The sequence below is a fragment of the Lactuca sativa genome, chromosome 3 (genome assembly GCF_002870075.4).
Source record: "Lactuca sativa cultivar Salinas chromosome 3, Lsat_Salinas_v11, whole genome shotgun sequence".
In the NCBI taxonomy this organism is placed as follows: domain Eukaryota; kingdom Viridiplantae; phylum Streptophyta; class Magnoliopsida; order Asterales; family Asteraceae; genus Lactuca; species Lactuca sativa.
In genome coordinates, this window is record NC_056625.2 from 79,569,814 (window position 1) to 79,585,453 (window position 15,640).

Below are 15,640 nucleotides of genomic sequence, written 5' to 3' on the forward strand. Positions count from 1 at the left end.
CTTAATCGAGCTCTTCTAAGGATTTTATTTAATCATTCGACACATTTGATTCAAGCTGTTTGTTCTTATTGTTTCGTTCTGCCTTGTTATTAATATTGCGTTCTTGAAGTTTCATATTCATATACTTGTTCAAGATCTAATCGATCTTTATAGATTAAAAGTTGATTTAATCTCATCAACAAGGATTGAGTAAGAGGATTTAGTTGGTGGTATCAAACGCTCTGACTCGGACCGAGTTAGAGGTAGCCTTTTACCGGACTCAATAAGATGGATATCAAACACCCCTAAGGAAATTTGACCTGATAAGCAACGTCACTTCACATAAAGCTCAGATCCAAAAATAATCTATCAAATGACTAATATACTTTAATATTGATTGTTAAGTTAGTTTACTACACCTATATATTAAACTATCCTTATTGTAGTTAGTTTACCTATATATGTCATCTTCAAATACAAAATAGCAGTGGGCTAATAGAATTACAGTATACCCCTTTTACATGTATATGTACACAAGCAAAATAATTATCCAAAAATCTAGTACTAGATGTATGGATCGACCACTCATACTTATGGATGAATTGTAACGCCCTGTTTCTAATTGTTTCCCATTTCAGATTGGTGATCTAGGATTTGGGTATTAGAAGGATTAGGACCCTTGAGGAATTGAGATTTAGACTCATTTGGGGGGTAGATGATATAATTTGATGATACAGGTATTCGGTTTGTGCTTTGGAGCCAAAGGGTATTTTGGTAATATGTCAGCTCAGGCTTTTATGGAAATTGGATGTTTTTTTAGGATATTCAAGGCATGTATGTGTTAATTAAAGCGTAGAGCTTCTTGTTACCTTTTCATTGATATAATGATCATTAGAATCAGATCTATAATGAGGAAGTTATGGTCTTCGAAGTATATTAGGGTTAAGGGTTAAGCACTACATGTGGCGTACATATGTGTATGCATGGAATACTATTTCTTAAGGCGGTACGCAATGCGTAAAATGGTGTATGCGGGGCATCCTGATGTGAGGCAGGATTGTGCCTTCAGGCACATATGCGGGGTGTACGTGCATCTTAATGAAAACCCTAATTTTTATGTTGTACCTTATATAAGCACATTAAGTCATTAGTTCTGGCCTCTCTACCGGCCTCCAAGTCCCCAAAACCCTATAAATCGTTATTTATCCTTCATAATGGTATTTTGAGCTCATGTTGTCCATTTTTTTTGGTGTGTTTTGGTCCATATACAAGAAGGAGAAGTTGGTGCAAGGTTGAGGATCAAGGAAGAGCTTATAGATCTTGATTATGTGCTTCATTTCCAGCTTGTTTGAGGTATAAAGCAATGCACTTGATCATTTATGTCTTAGATTTATTGTTTATGAGATTTGGTTCCTTTTTGGCCCCATGGATGTGATCTAATGGCTTGATGCCACTCCAGGAGATTTCGAGTTGCATATCTTGGTGTTTCCGAGGTTCAAGGTCCATAAAGTTCGCACCTTTAGGGTTTAAATCCATCCATGCATGAGTTTGGGTCCTTTTCATGATAGTGGAGTGTTATATTTTAAGGTTGGGTCTTCTTGGGGTATGCAAAGTCACCAAGTCAGTGACTTTATGGTTCTAGACACTTTTTAGGACTCATATATGTGGTTTGGACTTATGGATTTATGTATTAAGAGCTTAATGGAAGGTTTTGGCTTATTGGGTGAGTACGTTGGGCGTACATGTCTGTACGTGCAGCGTACAAGACAAACATCGAGTACGCTTAGTGTACAGATGGGTATGCCCCGCATACTCAGTCAAGAAGGATTTTGCATGTTGGGCTTTGGTTTGGGCCATCTTTTGGACTTAGTTGTTTTGGGCCCTGTTGGGCCATCAGGTTTTGGACTAATAATTATTTTGAGAAGGCCTACAATTGGGTTGGGCCCAATTTGTAAAATTGGGCCATGGACTGGGCCTTGGATGGTTTTTGGTATTTGGGCCTTATGAATTATTAGGTTTAGGCCTAAGTCTTGGTACAAAAGAGGGGAGGGGTAAATTGGTCATTTACCCTAGTAATGGATTTATGGTTATGGATTGGGACCCAAATGTTGCTTGCGTGTTATTTTGATTTTGATAGTTCAGGGATCAGTCAGCCAGCAGCCAGAGATTTATCTACGGGATTCAACAGTGCGAGGTGAGTCTCCTCATTGAGTTTAGTGCGTCGAAGGCACCAATGTCGGCCCATGTTTTGCTATGTGGGGTCCTAGATGTCTGTGTGACTCTTACATGTATGTGCTTGTATGCTTACTGGGTGGGGCCCAATGGTTATTCTATATGCTAGTATCTGGCTATATGTATATGACTTATATGTGGGCGGGGCGTGTTATGTGATTGTGGGCAGGGACCATATCTCAGTGGGCGAGGTCCGATGATTGTTCGGTATGCTATTATCTTTGTGATTTTCACAAGTGTTTGTATGTTATATAATTATCTGCTATGCGTATAGGTTATGCGAGTGTGGGTGGGGCCCATACTTATAATTATTTGCTATGTGTATAGGTTAAGTGAGTATGGGCAGGGCCCTTCAATCTAAAGTCAGACGTTATGTCGAGAACTTACTTCATAGATTGGTCAGACTCAATTCAATATGACCGCTATGGTCAGAATTAATATTTTTCTTCGTAGTAATTACTGAAACAAAGGCAATTATGGAAATGAACAAAATAGCTCAAATACTTAGAGATTTTAGTAACCTTGTGACTTTGCCTGATCCACGTGCAAGTCTTATGCTCCCGTTAGTATACGCCTCTACTACCTTTCACACCTACTTATACTCGTCCTAAGTATTGCCACTCAGCTCTCCAAATCACCATACAATAAAATCATATAGCATCTTAACACATCAGATAATGTAACATAACTAAGGATTATATTACTTCTTAGAAATGATTACATTGTTATTCAAGTTCATAACACCTTTTACATCAGGCTACATCCTTCAATACTATGGGATGACTACCCTATATATTAGACATCCTGGATAAGTAGCTTCCTCTTATTGGTTTCCTGATGCTACTTCTGCTTCCCCCTTTATCGTCCTAAGAGTCATACGAGATGCTTATGCAACTTCTTTCTTTGGGAAGTTATTCCTAAACTGCCCCATTTCTTCACAATTGTAACATATGCTTTGGGTACAATTGCTAGAGCAGTGACCAATCTTTCCGTAGCCTAAGCATGTCACCTTATTGCATTGCCCATAATTCTTCCTTTCGCACTTGTCGCACCACTTGACTTTATTGCTATCCTCGGACCTTTCGCCGTTGGGGCTAGGTTTTAAAAACCTCCTCTTTTTGTTGGATTATAAGGACCCTTCATTAATCCTCTTTTCCCCGACTTTAGACTGGGTGGAGGTCCTTCTTTTGATCATATCTTCAAAAGATTGGGCATTTGAATGGCTTCTTCCAAAGTAGTTGTTAATTTCACCAATTGACTGAAATCGGTTGGTAGTCCATTAGAAAATCTTTCTACCTTGGAGGATTCAGTAGGAACCAGGTGAGAAACTAACTTCATTTTCTTAGTAAAGGTTGCCGCGTACTTACTGGCGCTTATGTCTCATTTCTTCAGATTTTGGAATTCCTTTCTCATTTCTGACAAGTCTTTTTCTAAGTAGTATTCCCTTTTTTAACAATACAAGGAAGTCTACCCATAACATCTTCCATCCTTCTCCCTTGGACATTGTGATGACCACTCGTTTCCACCAGCTTAAAACACTAGTCTGTAGTTGTCTAGCTGCGAAGATTGTCTTCCATCTGTCGCTACAATCACAACTCTCAAATGTCATCTCCATTTCGTAAACCAATCCATTACTGCTACCAGCGTTGGCCTTCTAGAAAGGCATGGTAATTGGGATGCCATGAAGTCTTCATACTTGCATTCATCTCTATCAAAAAATGTTTTGATAAGTTCTTCTTGTTTGTGAAAATTGATATCATTGTATTTTAAGTTTTTGCCATACTTAATCATTATGTAACATCCAAAAATACGACCCAAAAATTTTTTGTTTTAATAATAATAAAAATCGTATACTGATCGCCATATCATGAAACCATATGTCAAATATCTCAACTCATAATAAAATGTCGTGAAACAATTGTGCCAAATCAAACTATGAATCAAAACAAACTCCCAGGATAAAGACTGAAGCTGTGGTTTGAGCGATGCCATCATCCCGAGCTCTTCCCTTTACTTGCAGAAGTACCTGAAACCGAAACTGAAATTGTAAGCACGAAGCTTAGTGAGCTCCCCCAAACTACCACATACCATACAATAACATATAAGCAACTACTGGGCCTTACCCACTGCATCAGACCGAAGCCCGGAAACTGCATCAGACCGAAGTCCGGAGACTGCATCGGACCGAAGTTTGGAACTAAACAGGGCCTTGCCCTATGCATCGGACCGAAGTCCGGAAATTGCATCGGACCAGAGTCCGGAACTAACCAGGGCATTGCCCTCTGCCTCGGGCCGAAGTCCGGAACTGACTGAAAATAGCATAACATAATCACAATACTGGCATAAACACGTAAACTGCATACTGCATCAGACCGAGGTCTGGAACACCAAATCACAAATCTATGCTTGAATCACAAAGACATCAAGCACACTGAACTACTAAATCAGACCGAAGTCTGGAACTACTTCTAACTAAACGGGCCGACGTTGTGGCCGTAGACCCGTTCTTACTGGAAGGAAACTCACCTCGTAGCCTAGCTGCTGAAAGAACTGCTCTGGAATATGTCTGCTGCGGCTCCGGTTTCACCCCGGCTATAATTTCCATAAGTACCCTCAATCAAATACTGATAATAATACTGAGGGTAAAATGACTATCTTACCCCTGGTCAAAGTCAACCTATTGTCAAAGTTAACATTCAGTTGACCTGACTCGTCGAGTTGGGTCACCAACTCGTCGAGTCCTTACTTTCACTTTCTTGCTTCTGCTCGCTACTACTCGTTGAGTTTGGCATAGACTCGACGAGTTCCTCTTCGATACTAACACCCAGTCAATCTGCATCCGACTCGCCGAGTTGTATGAACAACTCGTCGAGTCTGTTCTTGAGGCATGAAGATTGCCTTGGACTTGCCGAGTCAGGGCATTGACTCACCGAGTCCTTCCATGAATGAGTCTAACCTCCAGCTCACTGACTCCATCCCTCACTCACTGGTTCCACTTGGCATAACTCGAAAAGGGGAAAACATGGGACTCGCGACTCGACTCGTCGAGTATGAAGAACGACTCGCCGAGTCGTATACATGCAATCACTATATACTCGATTCTGTTTGAATCCAGTTCATTCCATTTGTAGATCTGGGTTCTTAGGGCTTGTTTAACACGTAAAGTTTCCAACTTTACGTGTAAATAAACACCAAATGAAGGTTTTAAGGCTCAAAGCACACTATAAGAGTAGATCTAGGGCTTTCATGCAATATGGCTCCATAAAGGTATTAGATCTAGGCTTCTGGAACTCAAACATAGCTAGATCCGAAGGCTATTCATCTCAATGTGTCCTCTATGCTACTCCAAGCCAAGAAATGGTTCAAGAATAGCTTTAGTGGTGTTCCAATGGGGATTAAAGCATAGAAATAGAAAAGGGTCGAGTTATACCTTACTATACTCTGAAATGCCACGAAGATCTTGGATCTCCTTCTTCTCCTCTTGATCTACCTTCCTTCTTCTCTCAAGATCTTCAAAAAATCACACCAAAACACACAAAATGCTAAGAGAGTTCTAGGGTTTCGAGAAGGGTGCTCTGGGGGTGATGGGGGCTGACTTGAGGTCCCAAAAAGTTGATTAAATAGGGTGCAAACCCTTGAAATTAGGGTTTCATCCAGACTGGCGGACTCGCCGAGTCCAGAATATGGACTCATCGAGTCGCCAACTTAAACGTGCTTAATATCCCGACTCTACTCGACGAGTCTGGCTACTGACTCGTCGAGTTCCTCTTGAAAAATAATTATTTAAATAACATACTAGAATTTGGGGTGTTACACATTATGATACAGACAATTCGACAAAATGTTTAAAACTTGGGAGTTTTTGGTAATCAGTAACTTTGCGATATTAATAGAGATAATATATATGTATGTATATATGTGTGTGTGTGTGTGTGTATATATATATATATATATATATATATATATATATATATTAATACGATGTGGTGCAGTTTGAACCGTGGTTTTGTAGTTATAAACCACAAACTGAAGTTTGAAAAAATTACAAACCGCACTGCCAAATACTAAACCGCATTATGCGGTAAGGTTTGGTATGGTGCGGGCGGTTTATGCGGTTTTTTGCACACTCCTGTTTTTTCCTTTGCAGGGTATAAGTGATATCTTTAATATATACAATTGTGTTTGACTTTCTTGCTTTTAGTGGTTGGGAAACTTCATTCTTTAGTATTTGGACGTTTAATTATTTAATTCTTCTTAACAATATAAAATAATCAAAGCATTTAATATATATTTTGTAATCAACCAAATATAAGTTTGATTTTCTAACTTAAAAGCTTTAAGGGCTCGCGTGCACATCTTCGAGCTTCAAATTAGTTATAGCGACATGGTTTTGGCCTCTAAAGAAACAAATGTTGTCTAAACTAGAGTCTTTAAGAATGATTTTTTTTCTTAGTGCTAATGTAGAAGAAAAAAAAGTTGTCTTGGGGGAGTTAGGATAATGTGTTGGCCTTTAAGGAAAATGAATGTCTTGGAGTATGTAGTTTCTATGCTATAAATATAGCCCTTCTCTTAACTTACGTGTGGAGATTTTTGACTAAGGCGGTGCTTTATGGGTTCAAATGATCAAAGCTATCCATGGTTCTCATGACTTCCTTGATTGCTCTCATGTAGGGGGTGAGCATGGATAGTGGGTACCTGTTTTTGAAACCGAAACTGTCATGGAAACGTTGGTTCCAGAACCAAAACCGAGGTCACTGGTTGTGGTTCCGGTTCCAGTTCCTAAAAGTGGGAACGACCAAGGATTGATTTCAGTTTCGGCTACGAAATATTAAAATTTAAAAATACTTAATACTTAAACAAATTGGTTGTAACAACATTGATGATTAAGACATTTGTTGAGATGATCTAATTGGATCTTGGAAGTGTAACATCCCGATGATGATGTATTTTCAATTTTAACCCTATGTATGAAGAATATTGCATTTTGACCCTTAGGCTTGAGAAAGTTTGCAAGAATGGCCCATAGTGACATTTTGGTGATTTTGGACAAAGGCCTAGTACGTTGGGCGTACGTTATGTATGCTGGGCGTAAGTTATGTATGCTGATCGTACTAGGTCGGACCTTAGTACGCTAAGTGTACACCGTGGACGTAGGGCGTATGTAAAGAAACCTCAAACCCTAATTTTTAGGGTCTGGTCCATATATAAGCATCATTATCACCTCATTTCTCATTCCCTCATCAACCTCCATCTAAGAAAACGTCCCTCTAGCAAAACCTAAGTGAGAAGAGTGCATTTGAGCTCATTTGTGTGCTTTGGTGGTGTTCTTAAAGAAGAAGAAGTTGGTACAAGGACCTTGAGGAGTGGAAGCAACTTAGATATGAGATTCTTTCCTTGCTAGCAACCTCCAGAAGGTAAAAAGGTCATAACTTGATCATCTTATCTTGTAGATCTAGCTATGTCTTCATTTAGGGCATTTTTGGTCCCAACTATGATGATTCTTGAGCATGACATGCTCTTAATTGAATAAGTCGTCCTTTCAGACCTAGTGAGGCGTCTTGAGTCATAAAATGTGGTCTTGATGCTTAGTTTTTCCCCATGTATGCTTTAGAAGGTCTTAAGGTGTTAAGAAGTTGGGATTTTGTGTATTAGGCACTTAATTGGCATGCAAAGTCATAAAGTTGGAGACGTTATGACTCTTAGTGGTATTTTGGCCTTGGATCTAGAATTTGGACGTGAGAGCTTAATGCATTAAGCTCTTATTGATGAAATGAAATTACGTACGTATGTTGTGCGTACCCTCGTGTATGCCCCGCGTACGAGCCCTGAGTTGACTCGGCTGGGTTGACTCGGTTGACTTGTTGATTTTGACCAATTTTGACTAAGGGTATTTTTGGAAAATGTTATTAATTAGAATGGGGAATGTTTTGATATTTAGGATTTGGGTTGATCCGGTTGTCGAAGCTAAGAGTTATTCAGACTGTATTCAGATTGTGAGGTGAGTTTTCATCACTGTACCGGTGGGTCGAAGGCCCAAAGTCGACCCGCTAGATTATTTATCCTGGTCAGGATAATTATATGATAGTTGTGGATGTTCAGTAGATCCGTATGATTATCTGTATTTGCTGGCTCTGTGTTCAGTAGCTGTGGCTCTTTATTTGTGTTTTCAGGTATTTCCAAGGATAGTGGGAAGGCGAAGCGTGATCGTACATAGCTTCCAGTTTTTATGTCTTCGAGTATTAGGAAAACTTTGATTTGAAATAATGCTTTTGAAACAATGACTCTTTTTGTAAACAATATTGATTCATGGTTGATTTTAAAATTTATTGTGATTTCGGGAGTGTTACAGGAAGTAACATACTAATAAGTCATATTTGTAACGTTTTTTTTTTTCAAAACAAATGGTCTGATATGAATGCATGAAAACAATTTTAATATATGTGATTGTAATATATTTTGAAGATATCTGATGTAAAATAACATTAACAGGTTGATGGTAAAAACATGAACTTTGATTTATGATTTATATTTAGAAACTTGGATCATTTTTTAAAACGATTTTTTTTTTGCCGTTTGTAACTTGTATCGTAATGAACTAGTTATAGTATTTACTTCGTGTTTCAATGGCTAAAATTATTTTGTATTAACGAAACTAAAAAAATGACGTAACCGGGTTACCCGCTCCCAGAACCTAAACAGCCGGTTCCGGGATTGGTTCCAAAAATTTAAGAACCGTCTAGACTGGTTTTGGTTCCGGTACTAATTTCATAGGAATCGTCGGTTCTGGTTCCGACGAAATGAGATGGATACCCGCCTATGCTCATCCTTACGCCCATGGATCTAGGAGATCGCTTTGTCTTGATATTGTTTTTGTCCATGTCTTAACTTTCTCTAAAGGAGTTAATTTGTTGTCTTCTTGTAAGAAAGTAGTGGTTTACTAATTTTTTTATAGAAAATTTTCTATACAAATTCAAAGATTTTATTGGTAAGATAGATCTTAAATTTTTTCTAAAATAAAACATAATATTTTTTCTATAGAAATTTTACATAAATTAGAAAAAATTAGGTGGGTCCAATTTATGCATAGCCGGATGACACACACATTTGGGAGGATATTTGGTTGTGTTATGTTCCTTTAAAATACAAGTTTCCTAGATTGTTTTTGCTTGAGCTTAACAAATAGTATACTACAGTTGCTGAGAAGTTGAGACATTCACTTTTTCTTTATTTTCATAGATATCCTATGGGAGGTACCGAGACCAAGCAGGAAGATGTTCTTCTTACTCTTTTGAGTTCGGCTTCTCTTTCTCTTGTAGTGGATACATCAGTTTGGAGGTTCATATTTTACCTATTAAAGTTAATATTTTTGCGTAGAGTTTGTCCAAAGATTTCTTGCCTACTCGTTTGCTTCTTTCTAGAAGGGGTATGGAGATCCCTACATTGCAGTGTCCTTATTGTAGTATGGATCTCATCTTTTCTTCATGTGCTCCTTTGCATTGGAGGTGCAAGCTACAGTTTTTCGATGGTGTGCTATTGACATGCATATTCCTTTTTGTAGTGGAGATTGATTATTATGGTTCTCGGGTTTCGTCCAGGTAAAATTCAAAAGGAATTTTTTTGAAACGATTGTTCTAGTTATGAGTGTTCTAAACTCTTTTTATAAGTAGAGACTTGATAATGGACTTGCAAAACAACCATCATTGTGGATTTTCGTGATTATATATATTATTGTCAAAGGTGGCAACGTGTTTCTCATGCTTGAGTAAAGACTCATGTAACCATTTAATGCAAAGGAGAAACAATAATCGATAAGGTATACACTTTTTGTGTTTGACTTTCTTGACTTTTAGTGGTTGTAGGAATTAGGAAACTTCATTCTTTAGTATTTGGATGTTTAGTTATTTAATCAACCAAATATAAGTTTGATTTTCGAACTAAAAGCTTTAAGAGCTCGCATGCACGTCTTCAAAGTAGTTATAGCCACAACCAAGAATAAAAAAACCATCCTAATATATTTTTTTAAAGTTAAATATGCTTATAACAACATTTAACATGTTTTGCAAAAGTGTTATTACATATTTATGCAATGAGTTATATCTTTTTTTATTAATTTATACAACAACATAAACTTTTTATCGGTTTATGTAATAATGTTTTCGGTAATAAAGCTGATTACCTACCAATTTATACACAAATCGGCAAATCCTAACTAACAAAATGAAACATGAAAAAAAAACAAATTGTTATATAATTTGAAAAAAATTCATATATATATTTTCTAAAACCCATTCTTGTATTTTTTTTAATTTTTTTATTATATATAATAACTCGTATTTACATATGATAAATATTTTAGGTCATAAAAATATGGAGAGTACAAATTATGGGCCGATGCTTTTTCATCATCATTCATCGCTGAACCAAAGCAAAGGGAGGTGAAATCTTTTTAAATTTAGACCAATTCATCTCTCTGTCATATTTTCAGAAAACCCCTGTGTTCACCTTGTCCATTTGCATACAAATTTTGTTTTGGATCTTGGTCTTTTTCAATTCTTCTTTTGACTATATTCGATCAATTATCATTTCTCTGGATCAAAAAAGAAAGCGATCCGATGCTCTGAAGTTTGTGCACAGTCGATATCTTTCAGATAACACCAGGGTTTATAGAGTTCAATAATTTTTCGATCTTTAAGAAGTTGTGGATAGCGATTTTGGGAAATTTTAACTTTTGAGGTTGGAAGTAATTGCAATTTCTGAAAAGGCAGGAGATAGATAGAAAAAGAAGAAAGGGGATGGGAGGTTCAAAGATGGAGGAGGAAACCTCTTCTTCCGTCGCTCCTTCTGCAGCTGCTAATCGTAGAGACCCGTATGAGGTTTTGAATGTTTCAAGAGATTCTTCCGATCAAGAGATTAAATCTGCTTACAGAAAGCTCGCTCTCAAGTTAGTTTCAGTTTCTTTTCTTTCCTTCTGATTTATATCTGTCAAGTGCTTTAAATTGTTGTATTGTCTTTAATATCCACTGCTGGTATTTGAATCGATTTGTATCCATCAAATTTAGGGTTACATGATTATGTTCATGGTTGCTCTTTCAGTTCATTATCATTTATCAACGGCGACCTTACAGTTGCGCTTATTCGTGAGTCATCTATGTAATAAGTATTTCACAATACTGTGAAACCGATTATTGTTATAAACTAGTATCGACTGGTGCTCCATTGATGCATTGTTCATCATTTCTTTTCTTGGTAATTAAGATGTTAATTCGGTTTGATTCACATAACAACTTTCAAGTAATTCACTGTATTAGGTACGATTTAAGGAGTTCGATTATGCTGTATTGCTGTTAAGCTACTTCTATAGATTTACAACATAAGTTATTTACAGGTATCACCCTGACAAGAATGCTAGTAATCCTGAAGCCTCAGAACTATTCAAGGAAGTTGCATATTCTTACAACATTTTATCCGATCCAGAGAAAAGAAGACAATATGATAATGCAGGATTTGAGGTGAACATTTTCTTCTTTTTTTAATTTGTATCTAGCAACTTCTGTTTATCTACACTTATCAGCTAATGAGCTAAGAAGTAAAAAAAACATCTGTTATGAATCAAACAGGCGATTGATGCTGATGGAACAGACATGGAAATTGACTTATCTAACCTTGGAACAGTGAATACAATGTTTGCAGCATTATTCAGGTGAATTTTAGTTGTAGTTTTTGTATGTTAAAGATTCATTTTGAAAGATCTTTATAGTTATTCTCTTCCATTCACTTTTCCTATTAAAGTAAGCTTGGAGTTCCTATTAAGACAACTATTTCTGCCAATGTTCTTGAAGATGCTTTGAGTGGAAATGTTACAATCAAACCCCTTCCATTAGGATCATCAGTTAGTGGAAAGGTATACATTAAGTCTTTTTCAAGATTTTCAAGATTTTTAGTTTTATATTTTAGCTACTTAATTGAGTTTTTGACTACAGGTAGAGAAACAATCAGCTCATTTTTTTGGTGTTAATGTAACTGAAGAACAAGCTCAAGCTGGGATTATAGTTAGAGTTACTTCAGCCACTCAAAGCAAATTTAAGGTACTTAGTTATATCTGTATTAAGCCAAAAAGAAACACTGATAGTAAATGACCAGTTTACCCTTCTGTTCATACCCAACACAATTCTCCCCCTTTTTGCTGATCTTTATGTGGTTCTAATGTTGCAGCTACTTTATTTTGAGCAAGATAATGGTGGGGGCTATAATCTTACATTACAGGTAACACTTTTTTTGTTTCTTTTGAAGGGTTTGGATAATATTTTTTAATCAATATTTTGCTATAATTTTATTAGTTTTAAATGAAATTGATGAATGATCAATCTTCATTCAAGTACAAACCATTTCAGATATATTTTTAATCTAAATTGATTTAAAAAAAATGTTTTCATTTTTTTACTTTTATTGATTCATAAATTTTCCGAATGAGTAAAATTCAGATGGTTTGTTGCTAATATATGTCATTAACCCTTAATTCTTTACAAAATTGTTTAAAAGAAAAAAAAAATATATCGTTACAATTTAGGAAAGAGGGACACGAAGGGGCAAAATGGTAATTTCTGTAGTAATTTGTGGGTTGTTATGGTGCAGGAAGAGAGTGAAAAGACAGGGAAGGTGACATCAGCAGGGATGTATTTCTTGCATTTTCAAGTATATAGAATGGATTCAAGTGTTAATGCGGTATTTATTTTTTTATAATAAAACTTATTTAATATATTTAATAATTTGGTGATAATAATTAAAAATGGCAACTGATTATAAAAAGTAAACAGTTAGCAATGGCTAAGGATCCAGAAGCTGCTTTCTTTAAAAGATTAGAAGGTCTTCAACCATGTGAAGTTTCAGAACTAAAAGCCGGGACCCACATATTTGCTGTTTACGGTTGGAACTTTTAACATTCTTCTTTTTCTTTTTTAATTAATTTAATAGTTTTCCAATTGGGAAATAATCAATATATATTTATTTGTAGGTGATAATTTTTTTAAAACTGCATCCTACACAATAGAAGCTCTTTGCTCAGCAACATATGAAAGCTCAACTCATAAGCTCAAGGACATTGAGCAACAAATATTAAGAAAGAGAACCGAGTTGCGACAATTCGAGACCGAATATAGAAAGGTTTAATTTTTTCTTTTTTATATAAAAATATTTTATACTCCCCCCCCCCCCCCCCCCCCCCCCCCCCTTTTTTTTTGTCAAATTTGGTATATATATATTTTTTATAATATTTATCTTCTATGTAGGCTTTGGCACAATACCAAGAAGTGTCAAATCGATACAACCAGGAAAAGCAGAATGTAAGTACACCATATCTGTACTAATCATTATTATCTCTGTGGAGGGCATTTACGTCTTTTGCCCATATAAAAGATAAACAATGTTGTACAAACTATCTTTGTCTTGTCATGTTCTGTTATGTCTGAGTAGCAAATAGGGGCATAAGAGTCAAATCACCAGATACTTGTAGAATATAGGGGCATTTACGTCTTTTGCACATATGAGAGATAAACAATTTTGTACAAACTGTCCTTGTCTTGTCATGTTTTGTTATGTTATGTTGTTCTGAGCAACAAACAGGGGCATAAGAGTCAAATCACCAGATACTTGTAGAATACAGGGGCATTTACGTCTTTTGCACATATAAGAGACAAACAATGTCACTAGAATAATGATCTTGAACAATACAGGTGGAGGAGCTTTTGAAACAACGAGACAATATCCAGTCATCATTTACAGCTGGCAGGCCGGTGGTTGTCGGGGGTAAAGTTGGAAATGGAAATAATAGCCGTGAAGAGAGTAGTCCGAGTGAAGAAGATGGAAAGGATAAGTCTTCAAAGAAAAGATGGTTCAATCTTAACCTCAAAGGATACAATGATAAAAAATCTACTTGAATCAAATTACCTCTTCTACCTTTTTTGTTATTTGTTATTGTGTGTTACCTCTATTTTGATACATTTTTTTTAAAATTGTTTTTTATTCATTTGGGGTGTTTATAGTGGTTTGTTAAAGTAAAATTTGTTTGGATTAGACAAGATTTTTTAAATGTTCTAGTTATGAACTTTCCCGTGTGTTTCCTTTAAGCTTATAGACTATAGCTTTTCCATTTTACTTTTTTTCTAGGATTAGAATATTAAGTAAGGAAAGTAATTTGAATCATCACATTTGGCATGCAATTGTAAATAACAATTGTCTTTGGTATATGATAAGTATGCGAGTTGAGCTACTTAGGGAAGTATTCCGGTTCTACTTGTTAGAAGATAAACCAATGTGACTATGAGCTCGAGTTCAAGGTTCAATTAGGCGTTTACGTTTACCCATATGTTATCAATGTGAGTAGAATTATATCATAAAAATAGTATTAGATATGTTTTGTTGATAACTAATTCATTGCAAGTAAACAAATGTCACTACTAATGGAGAGAACCATGGAAATCAACTTTTATTTTTAAAGCATATTTACCAAGACTAAGAGTAACTCTAATTTGGCCACCTTATTATTATTATTATTATTATTATTATTATTCATTTTATCAATTTTGACAACAATTAAAATTAGTTTTCTAACTTTTAAAAATTTTCTTTAATTTTTTTATTTTTTTTTTATTTTCTGAATTGAACTTATTGATTTTCATCTGTCTAAAAGCTTCCATAAAACCTTCTTTTTTACTTCTTTTTTACTTGGTTGTTTTTTAAACACGTTATATTTTAATTTTAATGCAAAATATTTTAAATAAAGATTATCACTATAAATTAATATATAATAGTTCATAAAGAGTAAATTACACTAATGGTCCCTATGGTTTAGGATAATTTGCGCGTTTGGTCTCTAACTTATTTTTTTAACTCGGAAGGTCACTACTATTTATTTTTGTTACGTGCTTGGTCCATGTCTTACCTAAAAAGACTATTTTACCCTTGATTTTTTTAATTTATTTAAATAAACACACCCCAACCCCACACCCTTACCTCACCTTACATACCCCATCATTTTTCCGTATTTAAATAATAGTATTTTTAGGTAAGACAAGGACCAAACGTGTAACAAAAATAAATAGTATGGACCAAGTGTGTAGCAAAAACAAATAATAGAGACCTTCCGAGTTAAAAAAATAAGTTAGGGACCAAATGCGCAAATTACCCCAAACCATAGGGACCATTCATGTAATTTACTCTTTCATAAATAAAAAACAATGATAGAAATAATTAATTAGCTAAAGAATTGGAAAATGTTTAAAACTAGAATTTAATTAAAAGATAAAAATAAAATATCATAAAAGAGGAAATGGTTAAATGTCTAAAACATTATACTAGCAGTATATTGATCATTATTGAGTTGTCAATATCAATAGACAAAAAGCTATACACTTCAATGGTAAAAAGTTGTGAT

The 15,640-nt window shown here is 35.5% G+C and overlaps 1 protein-coding gene across 1 annotated transcript; it reads left to right on the forward strand.

Annotated features, from left to right (window-relative positions):
- The first annotated feature begins 10,590 nt into the window (after nucleotides 1-10,590).
- LOC111904539 (chaperone protein dnaJ 15) lies at nucleotides 10,591-14,333 on the forward strand. Its single transcript, XM_023900292.3, has 11 exons — nucleotides 10,591-11,152; nucleotides 11,597-11,720; nucleotides 11,829-11,911; nucleotides 12,001-12,112; nucleotides 12,192-12,296; nucleotides 12,424-12,474; nucleotides 12,844-12,933; nucleotides 13,026-13,134; nucleotides 13,223-13,371; nucleotides 13,497-13,550; nucleotides 13,941-14,333. The coding sequence occupies exons 1-11, from the start codon at nucleotides 11,004-11,006 to the stop codon at nucleotides 14,142-14,144; spliced, it is 1,230 nt and encodes a 409-aa protein (XP_023756060.1). The 5' UTR covers nucleotides 10,591-11,003; the 3' UTR covers nucleotides 14,145-14,333.
- Nucleotides 14,334-15,640: the final 1,307 nt, after the last annotated feature.

Coding starts and splice junctions, on each gene's coding strand:
- LOC111904539 (XM_023900292.3), top strand. CDS start 11,004: ATGGGAGGTTCAAAGATGGAGGAGGAAACCTCTTCTTCCGTCGCTCCT. Junction 12,113..12,191: donor GATCATCAGTTAGTGGAAAG/GTATACATTAAG, acceptor TTTTGACTACAG/GTAGAGAAACAATCAGCTCA. Junction 12,475..12,843: donor GCTATAATCTTACATTACAG/GTAACACTTTTT, acceptor GTTATGGTGCAG/GAAGAGAGTGAAAAGACAGG.